The sequence below is a fragment of the Zalophus californianus genome, chromosome 6 (genome assembly GCF_009762305.2).
Source record: "Zalophus californianus isolate mZalCal1 chromosome 6, mZalCal1.pri.v2, whole genome shotgun sequence".
In the NCBI taxonomy this organism is placed as follows: Eukaryota; Metazoa; Chordata; class Mammalia; order Carnivora; family Otariidae; genus Zalophus; species Zalophus californianus.
The window spans coordinates 115,754,114-115,773,333 of NC_045600.1; the positions used below are offsets into that span (position 1 = coordinate 115,754,114).

The following is a 19,220-nucleotide window of genomic DNA, read 5'->3' on the forward strand; positions in this document are numbered from 1 at the left end:
GGCACGTACTGCATGGAGCACTGGGTGTTATACGAAAACAATGGATGGATCAGCACATCAAAAACTAATGATGTATGGTGATTAACATAACATAATAAAATTTAAAAAATTTTTTTAATTTAATTTTCGTTTTTAAAAAATCCAAGATTTTACAAAATTGGGATATTTAGTGATAAGTATGCCAAGAGCCAACCACATTTCTATAACAACATGCTAGATTTTCCCACAACATTCTTTGAGTAGATCCATCTTACACTCAAAAGTCAGATAAACCTAGACTCGATGCCCAGCTCTGCCACTTGCTAACAGTAAAAACTTAAGTGACTCCTCTAAGGCTGTTTTTCTTATTTGTTTAATGGTTGATGATTCCTACCTCAAAGGGTTATTGTGAGAGCTTATGTGATAACAGCCCAGGGCCTGCTACATGGTAAGCCCTTGAAATGTCACTTTTAGCCCTCCAGGATGGCACTTTGAGAAAAGTAAAGTTCCTTCCTTAAGTTTGTTTTCACTTTTTAAAATTGCCCTCCCCCTCCCTCATTCTTCTGTGTCCCTCCTTAAAGACATAAAAGACATAAAAGAGTTTGGGTCACTACTTGAGAATTGGGTAAAAAATGATACCAACATGAGTAGGGCAGTACATAAGCAAAGATACTGTTGGCCTTCGCCTCTCTGGGCTTGTCTCCTTCAGACCAGGGCCTGCCTTGCCTTGCCTTGTCAGCACAAGCAAGAACTAGTAACCTTTTGCACATTGTCTGGTTTACTTGTACCCTTACTTTGACTTTCCCAGGCATGTGGGTGTTTCTACACCTTTCTTTCTCATTGTGGCTTGATGGATTTTTCCCTCTCCTCTTAAGACAGTTTCTGATGTTAGAATCCTAGAAACTAGACTGTCCCTTTATTTTTTGATTCAGCAGCCGTTTAATGAATACCAACTCTTTTTAAAATGTTTTTCTAATTGAAGTATAATTGGCATATAGTGTTACATCAGTTTAAGGTGTACAGTACAGTATCACAGTTCTGTACATTGCTCAGTGCTCATCACGGTGAGTGTCCTCTTAACCCCCTTTACTCCATCCACCCCCCACCTACCTCTCCTCTGGCAAGCACCAGTTTATTCTCTGTATCTAAGAGTATGTTTTTTTGTTTGTCACTTTTTTCTTTGTTTATTCATTTGTTTTGATCCTTAAATTCCACATAGGAGTGAAGTCGTATGGTATTTGTCTCTGACTTATTTCACTTAGCATTATACCCTCTAGGTCCATTCTTTTTGCATATGGCAAGATCTCATTCTTTTTTATGATTGAGTAATCTGAATACCTACTTTTTTTGCTAGATTCTATATAAACATAATTCCAGCTGTCCAGGAGCTCACAGTCTGCTTTGTGATTAGGTATAATCAGTATGATCTAGTCTATAATTAAATAATAAAAAATGAGTCAAGAACTATAAATGTCATGATGGAGAGTGAACAGAGTGGCGTAGGAACACTCTCCCTTTCCTTGCCATCTAGGTGGAGAAGAGCCTCTGAGCCTCTAAGGTCCTGCCCCCTGGTTGCTGCTAGACCTAAAGGAGTTTGTCTGTGTTACTTACTTCTGTCTATATCACATTCTTGCCGAAAAGAGATTCTCCCTGGTTTCACGGTTCCAAGTTCCTTTTGCCTATAAGCTTTAGAATATCCAGGACACCTGAGATGCAGAAATAGGGGGGAAGAGGAACTGCTATGGTAAGACTCCTCAAGTACCAGGTAGCCTGGAAGTTGGGAAAGGTGGGAGAAATAAAGCAGTTGTTCAAGGAACCTCATATGTAGGTCCTTGACTTTGGATTTTTGTCTTCTTATGTGATAGCGTAGTAACTCAGAAAACTGTTCATATGGACACCCATTTTGTCCTGAAGAACTAGTCAAAGGAACCATTTCCTTTGTGGGCATACCGTTCTTTGTACATCCCCTCACTATAGCACTTTACTCACTGTACTGCATTTGTCTATTTTAAGTCTGTCTCTTACTAGGACTAGGAGTGCTGGGCCTGGCCAGGGCCTGCCACTAGGCAGCTTGGCAGCACCTGAGGGTGAGGGAGATCAAAATAACTTCATTGTGAGTTTTGTTGGCTTGCAGTACTGACCTCTTTAAGTTGATCTTTGGTCATCTATCTCATAACAGCTTAAAGGAAAGGAACAGGAGGTCTTGGGTCCTGCTTTCATCCTTTAGTTTCTGCACCACCACCACCACCCCCTCACCCTGGCCTCATCTCACTTAAGTCCAAACAGGTCAAAAATGGCACAGTTCAGCTCCCTTAGGGAGAGCCTCCCAAAGGGTCCAAGTTCCGATTAACATTACAAAGGACTTGTTTCTCTCATCTTGAGAAAGCTTTTCCGGCCTCTCTCAGCCCCACTTACCTTATTACCCAAGCCTTCAAACTGTAGCTTATGATTTTACTCTTTTTGGCACCACATTTCCTTAAGCTTCTGATTTCCTTGTGATATTCTTGACCCCAACACCTGAGTCCTGTCAAGTGTGAGCGTACAGCTGCAAAGCTGAGCCTAGACATTACGTAGATTATGGGAATTTGAAGAAGCCCACATTAGAAGGCTTAGAAGGGAAAAATCATAGAACAAGGACTATCAGCTCATCATGCTAGCTTCTTTTAAGCTAACACTAACAGGTGAAGATAGTAGAGGAATGAAGATACCCTTTAGGTGTTAGGAAAATTTTCCATATGGGAAAAATAACCATAAAAAAATTTACTCCAGGATCTTCTCATCTCTATAAATTGGGCTACTGAGTTCTAAATGTATGGACTTGCCAAAATGTACTTGTATTATCTCTAAACAGGTCTTAAGGTACCACCAGATGCTCAGAACAAATCTAGCCTATCCTCCTAATGAACATGCAAACAGTTTTCCCCATCTGCCACCTCTGTCTAAAAGGCTAGGAAGGCCTTCCTCCCTGATCACAAAGAACATAATTACTGTCTATAGAGAAGTCAAGTACAAAGGCCACCAGCTTTTGTAGGCCACCGAAGATTAACAGCTGCCTCTCCTTTGATTGGGAGAGGCAATAACAGTTACTCTAGTTAATAATTGAATGGATTCCCAGGCCATGTAATTCAGATTGAAGCTGTCATTTTTTTGCTGGCCTTCAGCTAAGCTGGGTTATTAGAATGGAGCCACTAATCCTATTAGTCAGTTGTCAGTCTCAGAGTGGGAGAGAGCAGAGGAAGGCAGAGCTATTAAGGTGTTATACCAGGTACGTAAATAAAGCCACACACTTCATCTTTAGAGGTAGTTTTTCCTCACTCAAATCAGAACTGATAGAGCTCTTTATGAGTGTTCCATTTTCATATGTCTCATTGCAGTGTATTTGGAAAAGGGGTAAAAGGAAAAAGAAAAGGTACCTAGTTCACCTCTCTAGATGAGATATTGTCCATCATTAAACAAACTTTCCTTGGTGCCTACAGTGTGTGCATCCTGTGCCTGAACCTGATTGAGAATATGGAGATAGGAGAGTTTACGCTTTACAGCCAAGTACATGAACACAAATAAGTGTGGGATAATGTAGGAAGTGATTAGGGCCCCAAGAGAAGTACAGTTAAATACAGAGACCTTTAACTTTAATTGAAGCTATCAGAAAGGCTTCATGAAAAACATTGGATCTGGGTCTTTCCCAGACAATGTATTTGAGGAACATCCATTCCCATAGTGGCATTAACATGTCCAGGAGTACAGAGAGCAGTGTATAGAAGTACCAGGTGATTGGCACCAGAAGTCAGTGTGGTGGGCTCAGAGAAGAGGAGGAAAGGAAGACTGTGCATCCTTTGAGTCTGTGGATTGTTGTGTAAATGTGATTTCCATTTTGTATTTGCTTATAGAGCTTTTAATGCCATATGCTTCAGAAGGTGGGTTCCTTCCTTAATTTTAACATTTGGGCAGCTCATCATTGAGCTTGATTTTTCCCTTTTCTGTCCTTCTGAGGTGAAAATGCCATAGGATATCATAGGATTGTTTCGTCCACTTTTATGTATAGAGAGGAAGAATAACTATTCATTTGAACTGCGTGAAGGAATGGGATCCAGAAGGAGGTGTTCCTCCTTTCTTTTTCTTTTAAAGATTTTATTTATTTATTTGCGAAAGAGAATGAGATAGAGCATGGTGGGGGGAGGGTCAGAGGGAGAAGCAGACACACTGCTGAGCAGGGAGCCCGATGCAGGATTCAATCCCGGGACTCCAGGATCATGACCTGAGCCGAAGGCAGTCGCTTAACCAACTGACCCATCCAGGCGCCCCGTGTTCCTCCTTTCTCATGGGCCTCGGTATTGTGTTAGCCTCTACTATCTCACAAGGCATTTTTTGCTCTCGGAGAGAAGTCTTTCCATTTGTTCATCCTTTTGTTCAGTCTCTCATCCATCAGGTATTCACCATGCCTGTTCTAATCCAGAACTGGGGCTGCAGAGGTGAGTCAGCTGTTACACTTATGGAGCTGACAGACAGAACGGGGCCCTGAGGTAGGGCAGAGATGATGGGATGAAGAGAAGATATTGAAGATGAAGGAGAAGTTAGGAAGATCCTAAACAGGGTTGCCATCTGGCCGTGTTCAATGGAAGAGAATCCAGAAGTGGCTTGTTGCATTTGCAGTGCAGAAGTCCACACAACCAGAAACCACCATGACTCCAGAGGGAGATTTGTGAGGTTTTTTTATTTCATAGTTGGTTTTGCTTTTTTGGTCTATTTCCTTGAATAGCTGCAAGTGATAAAACTTCAATTTTCAATAATACATTAGTAAAAATTTGGCTTTGAATAGCCTTTATCTTCCTGAAATTGGCATATTTTTTCCTGCTTAATGTCTTTTAGAGCCTATATCTTAAGTTTTTCAAGGGGTCACATCCATGTTGTTGGCACTGCATAAAAGGCTTTGAGTTTTGTTTTGTTTTTAAAATGTAGATGTATACATTAAAATGGTCTGCTTTTACTCATTCCCTTTCCCCTCCACTTCTGCAATGTTGACCCAGTTCTCTCCCATTGTGGAAAAGTCTACAAGAACAGCAGTGGTGTTGCTTTATTCCCTGTGGACAGATTGCATCAATTGGTACATCTGCTTGGCTTGAGATATAACATACTTTGTTTCTGAATTAAGAGATAACAGTATATGAAGGCTTTACCTTGAAATGGATGTACCTTCTTTGATGGCTATTAAGGAGGCTCGAGGTGAATATGTCCTTCAGTCTTGAAAAACTGAATTTTATTCTTTGGTCATGAAGCTCACTTACAGTGAAAAATTATTCTACAAGGCACACACGATAAGGAGTACAGGATTTTATCCTACAGTCGTACCAAGAAGTTATTGACTGCGTTTTCACAGTCAAATCATGTACAAGTATCCTTATCAGCCTTCTTTCTTAAAACTGTCATTCACAACCATTGACTGAGCACTTAACTGAGTGCAATCCCTTCTGCTAAGTGTTGAGGATGTGGTGAAGCAGACATGGCCCCTGACCTCAGGAAGCTCTGAGTTTAGTGGGGGATACAAAGATAAAATGCTGGAGGATCATCCCCTCTGGGAAGGAGGAACAGTAGATGCAAAAGCACAAAGGCATGAAAGAGAACGGGCCCTGTGGGAAATTTGGTTGAGGGAGAGGCAGGAGCATGGCAGGGAAGAAGGCTATTAATGGGGCATCAGATTCTGAAGACTTGTGCTAAGGAATTTGAGCATCCTGTAGATAGTGAGGAAGAAGTCATTCAAGTGTTTTAAGCAAAGAATGGCATGATTACATTTACTCTTGAGAATATTATCCTCATTGCATATATAGGCATCCAGAGCAGGATGACTCAACAGGGTGCTAGGCCACTGTCACTAGAACAGGGTGAGATAAATACACAAATCAAGAGTAAGTTTTAGCAAATTGGCAGAGTAAATTATGTCTGTTTTATCTAATACTTTAAAATGTGGTCTCCTATTTTGTACATCTTTTTTTCCTCATTTGTTAGGTATTTCGTTTGTATTGCATTTCACAAAAGTATTGGTCTACAATGGAGTAAAAATCAAAGGAAGGAAAGGAAAGGAATAAAACTCTGACTTTGATCTTAGAGTATCTGGGAAACACTGCTCTAGAGAATAGGCTGGTGTGGGGTGAGCCTGTATCCAAAGATACTAATTAGGTAATTGGTGCAGTACATCAAGCAAGAGACCGTGAAAGCCTGAACTGACATGCTAGGAGTAGGCAAGAGTTGAGAGCTACAGAAGAAATGGAATAATCAGAACTTGGAGGCTGAATCAGTGTGGAAGCTGAGGAAGAGGGAAAAGTCTAGAAGGGCAAATATTCTTTTAAGAATCTGCTGCAAGTTGGACCCTTGCCCTATGCTTTACTTTGAGCTTTTCCATTCCTGTTTCACAGAGCTGCTGCATTTATTTTTTAAGGTGGTTCTGCATTTTTAACATTATTAAATATTTTATCTATAATTCCTACTTCTTTTGAGTATAAGAAAAAAGGAGGTATTTATATGTGTTTACTTCCCTATCTTGACTCAGTGTTCCTCTGCTGTATTCCTTATGCTTTAGATGTTTCCATGGTACCAGATGCAATAGAAACATTGCTGGTGGGATAACCATTCACTATCACATTAAATCCAGAAAACACTCTATATGATCTCATTTATATGAAATTCTGCAATAGACAAAATTAACCTGTATTTTGTTTCTTCTTTTTACCTTCTGATCCCCTTCACTCATCCCACTTCCCCCACCCTCCCATCCTTTGCAACCACTAATCTGTTCTCTGTATCTGTGAGCCTTTGTTGTTGTTGTTGTTGTTAAGATTCCACATGTTTTTCTCTGCCTGACTTATTTCACTTAGCATAATGGTCTCAAGGTTTATCCAGGTTGTCACAAATGGCAAAATTTCATTCTTTTTTGTGGCTAAGTAATATTCCATGTATTTATATACCACATCTTCTGTATACCTTTTACTTATCATTGGACACTTAGTTTGCTTCCACATCTTGGTTATGGTAAATAATGCTGCATTGAACATAGGGGTACATATTATTTTTTCAAATTAGTGTTTTGATTTGCTTCAGATAAATACTCAGAAGTGGAATTTCTGGATCGTATGGTACTTGTATTTTTAATTTTTTGAGGAACCCACATACAGTTTTCCATAGTGGCTGCACCAATTTATATTCCCACCAACAGTACACAGGGTTTCCCTTTTCTCCACATCCTCACCAGCACTAGTCCGTCCGTCCTTCCTTCCTTCCTTCCTTCCTTCCTTCCTTCCTTCCTTCCCTCCTTCCTTCTTTCTCTCTCTTTCTCTCTTTCTGTCTTTGATAATACCATTCTAACAGGTGTCAGGTGATATCTCATTGTGATTTTGATTTGCATTTCCCTGATGATTAATGATGTTAATTAAACAGCTTTTCATGTACCTGTCAGTCCATCTGTATGTCTTTTAAAAATGTATATTTACATCTGCCCGTTTTTAATCAGATTGTTTGTGTTTTTTTCTATTGAGTTGTATGAGTTCTTTATATATTTTACCAGAAATATTACTTGCAAATATTTTCTCCCATTTAGTAGATAGCCTTTTCATTTTGTCGATGGTTTTCTTTGCTGCATAGAAGCTTTTTAGTGTGATGTAGTCCCACTTATTTATTTTTGCTTTTTTGCTTTTGGTGTGTAATCTGTGGTACTATAAATCACATCTGTGGTTGCTCCAAGGAGGGGGCATCAACTGTAAAAGTGGCATGGGGGAACTTTCTAAGGTGATGGAACTGTTCGGGTCTTGATAAGCATTTCTCAAATTTATTTGAAAGGTATGCTTAAGATCTGAGCCTTTCATCCAATTGTAAAGTGTGTCTCAATTTAAAAAACTACTCAGTAAACATAAGGTGTTCAATCCCACTGATTATCAGGGAAAGGCAAATAAAAACCTCAATGAAATGCCATTATACGCCATTAGAATGACTGAAGTTAAAAAAAACCCGATAAAATCAATTTTGGTGTGAATGTAGAATGACTGAAATTATATCTGCACACATTGTGTACACAAATTGTTCCAAATGCCTTAGAAAGCCTTTGGGGGCACCTGGGTGGCTCATTCGGTTGAGCGTCTGCCTTCCGCTCAGGTCTTAATCCCAGAGTCCTGGGATCGAGTCCCACGTCGGGGTCCCTGCTCTGCGGGGAGTCTGCTTCTCCCTCTCCCTCTGCTGCTCCCCCTGCTTGTGCTCTCTCTCTGTCAAATAAATAAATAAAATCTTAAAAAAAAAAAGCCGTTTGGCAATAGCTAATAAAATTGAACCAGTGTATACTCTGTAACCCAGGAATTCCACTCTTCAGCATAAATGCTGCACAACTGCATGTCACATTTGCACAAATACATGTACCAAAATGTTTATAGCAGCAGCATCCCGAGTTTGAAAGTGGAAACAACCCAAATGTCAGTTAGCAGTGAAACATTTAAATAAGCTGAGTAAGATAATAAGATAGTAGTCATTTTCAGCCTGTAATGTTAAAAGTGAAATTAATGCAGAAGGGAGAGAAAAAGACACTAAAGTAAATTTTTCCAATTAAAAAAAAAATAAGTTGAGGTATATAATCAGATGAAGGAATAATATATTCCATCAAGGAAAAGGAATGAAATATTGGTATAGGCAGTAGTATGGATAATTTAGAAAAAAAAATTGAGCAAGAAAATTTAGATTCTATGGAATATGTAAAGTATGATTCCATTTTTATAGAATTCGAAAGAAGACAAAGGGAATCTGTGATTTTAAAAATCAGGATAGCCTTTACATTTGGGGAAGAAGGAGAGAGAGTGAATGTGATGGGTATCGGGGATATTATGGGATGTTATAAAGCTTTATTTTTTATTTTGGAGTTGTTACAGGGTGTGTTACATTTGTCATAACTCATCTAGCTACACAGTTATGATTAGTGTAGTTTTCTTTGTGTTATATGCTAATACAAAAAACTTTTTTAAAGATTTTTTATTTGAGAGAGTGCCAGGAGGGGGCAGAGGGAGAGAGAGAGAGAAAAATAACTCCAGCAGACTCCTTCCTGGACTTGGAACCCCATGCAGGACTTGATTTTGAGACCTGAGATTATGACCTGAGCCAAAACCAAGAGTCAGACATCTGCCTCTTGATTTCAGCGGGGGTCATGATCTCACAGGGTGCTGAGATCAAGCCCTGAGTCAGGTTCCATGCTTAGCATTCCCCCACGCCTCTCCTCCAGCATGTGCTCACGCTTGCTCTCTCTCTCTCAAATAAATAAAATAAGATCTTCAAAATTTATTATTGTTTTCTAATCATATTGACATCCTAGCATAAGAAAGAATGGTAACAGCATTGGTTTCAAATTACTGAATACGCCTGGGTTTTTCAATTTTTTGATTGTTAGTTTTATTGCAAAGAAACATTTTTTTCATTAATAACAAAAATTCTTAGTTATCTATCCTAAAAGTATGAGTTCTTGTCTAGGATTTACAATAAAGCTATTATAGTCTCAAACTGTATTTTATTGTGCATGCAGTGAGTAGTTGAATGACTAACGTACTATACTACCAAAGTCCAGACATGTACTAGAGCCAGTCAGTAATCAATAGTCCACATCAAGTAGAGCATTGTGCTTAGAACATCAGAAGAATCAGGCAAACATGTTTGACAGAGCTATGTATAACTTATATCTCTCCCCTATGTATCCTCTCCCGCCAAAAAATACTTCGTGGTGACTGATATAACATAATAAAAAATTTTATAATTAAAAAAAATACTTCAGTACTTCAAAGATATTTCAAGGCTTCATCAACTGTAGAATACTATTATAAGAAACATAAGGTGATGGTATAATAGGGGGGTTATGTATTCATGTGCTAGGGCTGCCATAACTAGGTACCACAGAGTGGGCAGCTTAAACAATAGAAATGTATTTTCTCACAATTCTGGAGGCTGGAATTCCAAGATCAAGGTGTTAGCAGGTTTGGTTTTTCCTGAGTCTCTCTCTCCTTAGTTTATAAATAGCAGGTTTCTCTCTGCCTCACACAGCCTTTTCTCTGTGCACTTGCATCTCTGATGTCTTTTCCCCCTCTTATAAGGACACCAGTCATTTGGATTAGGGCCCCACCCTAACAGCCTCATTTTAACTTAATCACCTCTTCAAAGACCTCCTCAAAACAGTTACATGCTGAGGTACTAGGGGTTGGACTTCAACATAAGAATTTGGGGGCAGGGAGCCACAATGTAGCCCATCACAGGTTGCTGACCTCCTTTTTTCAGAATATGATGCAATGATTCTGTGTATGTGTTAAAAACTAATACAGTGTACCGTAGAATGGCTCTCACCTCTCCCCATGCCAAAGCAATGCAAAGAACTCAGAGATGCTCCTTTCACGCGATTGGTAAACAATTCAGAAATTGTAAAGAAATAATCATAGGTTGAGTTCTAAAATGGTAACTTAATATCCTCCCTAAATAGCTGAAGTGGTGAACAAATACATGTAGATGGTTAGATATTAAATTATCTTCTATTACTGAAGAGAAAAATAATAGGACAGGAAGGCTTTGTGGCAGTCCATTGTCTTGTTAGGTGGAAATTAACATCACAAAATGATGTGGTCCTTCAAAGTATTGCTAAAAATTCTGTTTAAAAAGATTTTGTCCTCTTCATGGAGTGCTCTATCCCTTTCCCTTTTCTTTTGCCTGCTTCAAACCCTCAACTTTGAAGCCTGTGCTGACCCTTTCTCCAGTATATAGTTTGTTTCCCATTATTCTTATAGAGCACCTTTCCTTTTTCTTTAAGGTACTTATCATAATTGAAATTATTTTATTTATGATTATTTGATTGGTGTTGCTCTCATCCACTAAATTTTAAGCTTCATGGGGGCACAGTGACTCTTTCGTGTTCACCAGTTTTGACCTACTGTTCCTAGCACTGCGTAAACATTCAATAAATATTTGTAGAATAATGGAACCAACAGAATGTTTGACACTACAACTAAATATTTCATTTGGTGATAATTTTATGCCTGGGAAATTGGGCTAATTTCTATTTGTGTTTCTGTCTAGAATGTAGCAGATCAGATTGCATTTCAAGTTGCTGGTGGATTAACAGCCCTTGAACACATTCTTCAAGTAGTAGTCCCAACCACAAATGTGAACACAGCTTCACGAATTCCTCCTAAGTAAGTATAGTTTTTTAATCTGTCTTTCACGTTCCATTTGTGAGTCATTTCTGCCCTATGGTTTCCATATGGGGGACCATAAGAAAATTGTACGGGTATTCAGGCTTGAATAGCAAAAGCTCACACACACCTCCCCATAAGGGAGAAAAACAGAGGTGCTCGACTTCACTTACAAAACTCAAATTGAGCTGAAAAAGCCTTCTAAGGAAATCTCTTTGGTCAATGACCTTCTCTAATCCTAAAACAAGGAGAACGGATGAACTCCTGGGCAGCTGTAACTGCTTACATAAATTGAAGGGAACTGAATAGTAGTAACAGAAAGGTAACTTTCGGTGTTGAGTACAAGAGGTAAGTACATTAACAAAAGCCTGAGCTGTGAAATTTAAAGAAATCCTTAACTAACGGAAGAGCAGTCTGAAGCCAAGACTGCCATAGTCTAGAGTTCTGGCCAAATAGCTGTGAGAACTGATTGCCGTTTGGTCTTTAACTGCAAATTGCTCCTTGTCATATGGATCCTGCACAAGCTTTCGACCCAAGATCTGCTTTCCCCTTCTCTTAAGTCACTCTGTGATCCCTGGCCACCTGGGATACAGTAGAAGACAGCTTTAGTTCAGAAGTATTACATTTCGGAGTGGTAGCATGCACAATTTCTGGATATTTTGTGGAAACTCTCATTTACAGAGTTTAAATGAGAAGTTTTGATAAAAGTTCACTTATATCACTGAGAAAACTTATTTAGTTAGCCAGCATAAGTGAGTGCTTTATTTGTCCATTGGATACTACAGAAAAGAAATTCCAAGAATATGTTATCTTTCCTCCTGAGAGACATTTTGGTAAAATAAAAATAGCACTGGCTTTGGAGTCAAACGAACCTAGATTCTGTTTTACCTCTCTTGGTTACCAGCTGGGAGAATTTGGGCAAGTGCCTTATTCTTGTTGCATCAGTTTCCTCTAAACAGGGGTAATCATATTTACCTCTCCTGTGCTACTGTGGGAATCGAGTGAAATATATTGAGAGTTCTTTGTAAACTTTAAAGTGTTATATAAATCTGAGGTGACAGTTTCTAAGTAATAGTCTTGCCTGCCTTAAGACAGTGTTGTCTCTTTGAAATGAGACATTTCTAAGTACAAACTGTTTGATACTGAAATTAGTTTGGGTTCCTGGCTCTGCTGACAAAGTAGAGATTAATAAAAGAAGGTATAGGTATCCTTTGAGTCAGGATATCTTTCTACGGAGCATGCATCCAGGTTTTCTAACCCGGGAGAGTTGGTGTTCCTCATCAAAATGGATTTATTGACAGTATATTGTTTGGCATGTTGTTATCACTCAGTGTTTGTTAACTGACAGGGAGGGAGAGAGAGAGGAGAGAATGAAACAATAAATTTGAGATAAGAAAGGAAATGGCTTTTGATTCTTTGGGACAGTGCTTTGATAACTGTTAATCACTCATATTGTTCATCTTAAAAGCACCTGTAGCTTCTTTATTTGTCTTGTGCTTTTTTGTTTTGATTGTTTTCTGGTAGGTTTCAACATGCATGACACTGAGTTCTCTGGCTGGTAACCCAAATTAAATGCCTGTTTCATAAAAGCTACTTTTGTCATTGTGGCAAAAAGCATGTTCTGGTACTTATCTGTGACCATCATTTAGGGAACAGAAGAGGCTTCCATAGCTCCTAAGAAGACCTAAGCAAGAATTAGCACACCAACATTGGCAAGGAGCCCTGGAATCCTGAGAGTCCAGACCAGTGCGCCTCTGATGGCCACCAGCTGACCGCAGTGCCAGAATTGAGAGTTTGTTTCTCAGTCTCACCTTGGGCCAATAGATTTGTGTCCAGCCAGGCACTGCTTGCTAAGTGGGACTCCACTCAGGGCAGTGGGCATCGAGCAGCAATTCTGAGATTCTCTTCTCCTGAGCACAGATCAAGATCATGACTCTGCTTTCTAAATTAGCCTCACTTGTCAGGGCTAAAGGATTAAGGCTATGAGAGTATTATGCTGCTTACTCAGAAAGGGGCAAGAGACATGCCCCAGCTGTGTGAGAATTAGTATAGACTCAGAGCACTCTGGTAGGCATGAGTCAGTGGCTTAACTCAGAAAGTGTTCTTTCTCATATTCCTTCCAGCTACTATTGTGCACAAACCCCTGCCCTGCTCTTTGGCCTTCCATAGTCCCTGGGGACTTCCTTTGCTCTCAACCTGCCCAAGCCCTCCCCTTCCAACCATGATGAGCTCCCATCCCTCAACTCTATGAACCTTCTGTCATGTTAGCTCATTTTGTTTTCTGCTTCCTGTGGTATTTCATGGCTTTTACCCAGAGAGGCTGGGTTTTTTTGTTTTTGTTTTTTTTACTATCCTGCATTAATTTTTCTCAGTAATAAACAGCAGAGGTTTTGAGAAGTATCAGCCACTGTTGAGGAACATTTACCATGTGGATCATCTAGATAATTACCATGTGGCTCACCTGTGACTACAAACCTCGAGTTTCACTGCCCCTGCAGCCCCGAGCTCTGGGAATAGAGAGACCAGCTCCCTGCTTCTCTTTTCTCACCACCCTGCCCCTCTCCCTTTTCATTCTACATAGCACCTCAGCAGTTGCCCTATAATTGTTGCTAGGTAACTTCCTGGGAGTGAATATTTGCTTCTAGCAGACTTTTTTAAATGTGAAATTGAGAATTATACCTGCTTCTGAAAATTTAAATTTGTGAAACCTTTCTGAAATCCTTAGTGGGTTGTTTTGCCTTTGTTAGAACCAGGGAAAGCCCAGAAAACTGCTTGAATCCTTGAATCCTTGAATCCTTGAGAGGACTTCATTAGGATGTGGTATTCCAAAATCAACCTTCTTAACAAATGTGCTCCAATAAAATTGTTTTCAGTGCCAAGAAAGATCAGCCTGAAACAAGGCAATTTTCATTTCATGTGGTGTCTACTTTGGGGATGATTCCTATTAATTTACCTGCTAACTTTAATTGCAGAAAACAAGTACAAAAGAATGAATGACTATTCTAGCCTTTTCTTTGGTTTAGGCTAATAATAGTTGTTTAATATAGCTTTTAATATTTGAAAATAAATGGTGGTCTGTCATTTTCTTTGGGCATAGAGAATGCCCCATGTGATGTAAATAAGAAGATAGACCTACTGTGACTAGAAGCTGTGGCCAAAGCTTTGTGTTGTGTTTTTAATCCTATATTTACAGAGCAGCAGTGATACTAAAAGGGAGAGTTGGCACTCCACATGTCCAGACCCCTTTCAGGCAACAATAGATGTTCTTATTTCACAAAGAAGCCTGCAGACCTTTTGGGCCATGAAAAATAATCACTGGGCTATGTCTTCCCCAGGTTGCCTTTTACTTACTTGGTATCCCTAGTTCTTTATACTCATAAACAACAAAGGGTCCAAATGGTTAGCTCTCCAAGCCACTCTAGGTTTTCAACTGGAGAACTCACTAGGCACCCTATTTCTTCTCTGTCAGCCTTGCTTATCTTCCTTCATTGTCCCTCTGGACCCAATTTTTTATATAGAAGTAGTTTCATCAATACGAAGCAATGAAGACAGCATATTATAGAAGGAAATATACAGGCTCTGGCGTCAGAGCGGAACTTAAATTCCCCGCTTTTCACTTAGTTATATGACCTTGGGCCAGGTTGCGTGTTATAATGGAGCCTCAGTTAAACAGTAACACTACCATGTTGGGTAGGACTTGTTGGCTGTTTTGAGAATTAAAAGTGCATGTGTTTGTTAATTGCCCTGTACAGCAAAAGCACTTAGCTAATATCGGTGGTTTTTGTTGCATTTGTTGTGGGGTTGACTTTATGTTACCCTACTTAATTCCTGAGCTTTAAGTCCCTCACTCTGTGTCAGTTTGGCTTCTAAAGAGCTGTAATCTGTTCATTTTACTTGGGCATTTGTTTTTTCTTCTTAAGCCCAAGCTTCATCCTGGTAAATTTTAGCCTTGCCTGTCAAGATCCTTTTTGGATCCTGATTTGACCTCTAACTTAATGTCTTTTTCTTTAACTTTATGCCAGACCTAAAGTTGATCTGTAGAACACATGCGTCTTCATCTAAATCACTGAAAAAATATCCTACACATTAGAAAATGGTTCAGTTTAGCACTTTATTAATCTTGCCAAATATTCCATTTGTTGTACTGTCATCTCCTCAAGTAGACTGTAATTTCTTGGGACCAGAAACCATAGTAAATATATTATTTTTTATTATTATAAAAACAATATTATTTATTGTAAATCATAATGGCATCTTAAAAAATAGCATTTGAATATGTAAATAAATTATTTTTCCCAAAGTTGGAAATAAAGCAGTAAAAGAACTCACTGCATTAAATACTTGACTCTGTGGACTTCGAATATGATCACATCTCAGCCAAATAGGGTCCACTTGATTTTGACCACTCTGTTAGCTAGACTTTAGGAATTTTTTTTAAATTCTGTCTTTAAATTTCTGTGTACTTGTAATTATATCAAGTATCTGTAATTGCTACTTATTCAAAAAGCCGAATGGGAATGCTAGACCTATATTCTTGGTCATCCTTATCACAGTTTTAGAACCAGAGCACACTGGTATATATAAGATTGCCTCCATTTTAAACTATGTTGAAAAACAGATCCTTCTGACTGCTGTGTTCTTTATGAAGTATACCTCTTTATTCAAATCAAACAAATTGAGTTGCTTTTTTGCTTCTTCATGGTATAGACATTTACCTGTGAAACAGTAGTCACTGAACATAATAATAAAAGTAAATATAAATACAATAATAAATATAATAAATATAAATAAACATAATAATAAAAGTAAATGAATTTAGAATGATATGAGGTGGAGTTTTGCTTCCTAGAAAGATAATTTGTAAGATATCACAAATTTATTCTCCAAAGTAAAATAAAATGAAACTTGTGATTTTATGCAGTTTATCCACTTGGCAATATTGCATTTACTTGATCCTTTGCGTTGGTGAGGAGACAGACCTTAATTAACATTACCGAGTGTGTTCTCGGTGCCAGTCACTCACTGTGCTAGGTGCTTTGCATGTGTTACCTTGTTCACTCCTCCCAGTCACTAGCAGCCATGTCTGTGGCCCACTACCAGAATGAGGGTTGGCAGCCATCATATGTGGAGCATGACTGCAACCTGAGAGAGCCATGGTATCCCTTTTGAAAGTATGTTTATTCATTCCAAATGGCAAAGAGAATGTTCAGAACTGCTTTCCCATGATTACTGAGGTTTTGTCCCTAAAGGCTTCTGTTCCCTTTTCTTGGTCTTGTGATACAGCGTAGAGACTGGTGGAGTTCATCTTATAGTGGAGAAGAGATATCCCTTTGTGTTCCAGAAGCAGGTAAATAATCTAGGGCTTCCAATCCTAATAACCAGGGGGAAAACTATTTTCTAGGGAGTCCCTTCTTAGGGTCAGTTGTATGCATGTGTGGATATGGGAATGGGATTACCACATCTAGGAACCATTCAAAATAGACCCTGTCCATGGGGAACTTAGAGTCATAGAAAATGAGATGGATTAAACTCTGAATATCATTAGTAGTAGCCTACTGTGTTACCTTTGTGGAACAGCCACTCTGGTGATATACACAAACTCGTCAAAGAAGGAATGTTTTGCTAAATATCCAGTATCTGCAAACTTAGTTTCCTGAGATGCCTCACCTCATGTGCTCTATAGCTTACTTCTTATTCTGGTTTCTTGACTCTTTGTTTTTCTGGGTGTTGTGAATACTACCTGTTCTAAGCATTGCACCTATGCCTCTTCTTAGCAGCTCTATCTTATGCCATGTGATGCTTCCCTCAATGGCCATACCTGATTAAACCAAAAGTGGACATTTGACTCCAGGAGCCAGTCTGTAGACCAGCCAACAATATCAGACTTAAAACTCAGCCCAGAAAGTTAAACTGAGCCAGTCAGGTTTCTCTCTCAGGAATTTGCAGTTGGAAAGTTGTAGAACTCCGACTCATTTTTTTCTAGTGTATTTGAATTTGAAAAATCATGTAGAGTAACTTCTGGGATGGCCATTACAGAGCTCTGTTTAGCAGGGCCAACAAAGGCCATTTGGGGGAAAAGGAGGAGAACAGAACTGCTTCAGGAGAGAGAAGGGAAATGGAAATGAGAACGGGTCCGGTCTACAGAGCTGGCGTTGTTCCTGCCCTCCTGAGGTCTAGTAGTTCATATTCTCCTGGATCCGTGGGAAGTTCCCAGTAACCTTACAACAAATGACTCTTTTTACTTGAAAGTATTCTTATTGAATTTTTTGTCCCTTCAAGCCGAAAGAGCCTAATACTTCTGAATAAAAATATTAAAGATTTTTTAAAGATTTATTTATTTATTTGAGAGAGAGAGTTCACGCGCCCAAGCATGGGGGGAGGGGCAGAGGGAGAGTGAGAGAGAGACCCCTCCAACAGACTCCCTGCTGAGCCTGACACAGGGCTGGATCCCAGCACCCTAAGATCATGACCTGAGCCGAAGTCAAGAATCAGACGCTTAACCCGACTGAGCCACCCAGTCGCCCCAATATTAAAGATTTCTTAAACTCTAGATTGGCTTGAAAATACTTGACTGTGTTATAGAACCTTCCTTGTGACCTCCTTTGTTTTTCTAAATTCTTTCATATCAAGAAAGAATGAATGAATGACCACAGTATAAATAGAGAGCACACTCTACAAGTTCTCTAGGGTATAGTTCTTTGTGAACATTAAATGTTTCTACAAGCTAGTACTGGCTAAACTTTCCTTTTCTCTACTAACCCTAATTTGGAGAATCTGTATAGAAAATAAAGTAGATTAAACTGGCTCTCCCTGGTTGCTAAGGCAAACACACTTAGGTAACATACTCTAGAGTGGGAGCTTATCTTCAGAATCAAAGATAAGAGAATGTATTATGTATTGTTCTTTAAGAACAAATAACAGTACTACTCATATTTTTTATAGCTCTTAAGTGTTAACTTCCTTGGTGACCCATGGGTCCCAGATTGGTTACCTCATCATTAGCTTTATAATTAGGACTTCAGTTTGAGTCCCAGTAACATTTTCTTACATTTATGAACAACTGAAAAATCTATTTCTTTAGACCAAGCTCTCTCAGACTTGATCATATGGGCCATAGTCCAACTTTTTAATAAAAATAAGTTTGTTCATGAGAAACTCAATCATTTTCTGAAATTAGAAACCAGTTGCCTTTTGAGATGATGAGACTACAATGTTTAGAAGGTGAGAAGATTGCAAGAACCGCTATCCCTCTCCCACCCAAATCCTGGCAGCATGATGCAGCTCAGAACATTAATCCTGTGCTACAAGATAAATCTTCATTATATTTTTAAGAACTGAATAATACACCTTTAATGGCACAGTTTCAGTTGCTAGGAGAGAGACAGCATTTGTAAAAGACAAATTGTCCTCTATTATTTAAGTCCTTTTATAATATTTAACAGAAGGAATAAAAGCATTGGCTTATATCTTTTCAGGGCAACCTTTTCTGGGATTGCACTTTTGTTTCTCGCAGGGAAACCAAGCAGTATCTCCATATTATTCAACATCTACCACAGAGCATGGCATACTCAAGGACCTGATGCAAGCTTCGGAGCATTGCATCGTCTCTTATGCCTCTCTCTCTCATGCAGTAAGAAATGCAAAACTTCATTCTGGAGGGGGTGGTTGTTTTACCAAATTTGCACCTGTAGATGCTGGATTCATGTTTTCTTTTTTTTTAATGAGCGTTTTTTATTTATTTATTTATTTTTATTAACATATAATGTATTATTTGTTTCAGGGGTACAGGTCTGTGATTCATCAGTCTTACACAATTCACAGCGCTCACCATAGCACATACCCTCCCCAATGTCCATCACCCAGCCACCCCATCCCTCCCACCCCACTCCACTCCATCAACCCTCAGTTTGTTTCCTGAGTTTAAGAGTCTCTTATGGTTTCTTTTTTTTTTTTTTTAAGATTTTATTTATTTATTTGAGAGAGAGACAGTGAGAGAGGGAACACAAGCAGGGGGAGTAGGAGAGGGAGAAGCAGGCTGCCTGCAGAACAGGG

At 39.1% G+C, this 19,220-nt stretch overlaps 1 protein-coding gene across 4 annotated transcripts in view; it reads left to right on the forward strand.

Annotated features, from left to right (window-relative positions):
* SCAPER (S-phase cyclin A associated protein in the ER) overlaps nt 1-19,220 on the forward strand; it is a 537,265-nt gene that overhangs the window by 361,672 nt on the left and 156,373 nt on the right. For all 4 annotated transcript variants that reach the window (XM_027570918.1, XM_027570921.1, XM_027570919.1 and 1 more), the window contains exon 24: nt 11,053-11,168. In XM_027570918.1, coding sequence (XP_027426719.1) covers nt 11,053-11,168 — 116 coding nt within the window. The remainder of the gene's footprint in view (nt 1-11,052; nt 11,169-19,220) is intronic.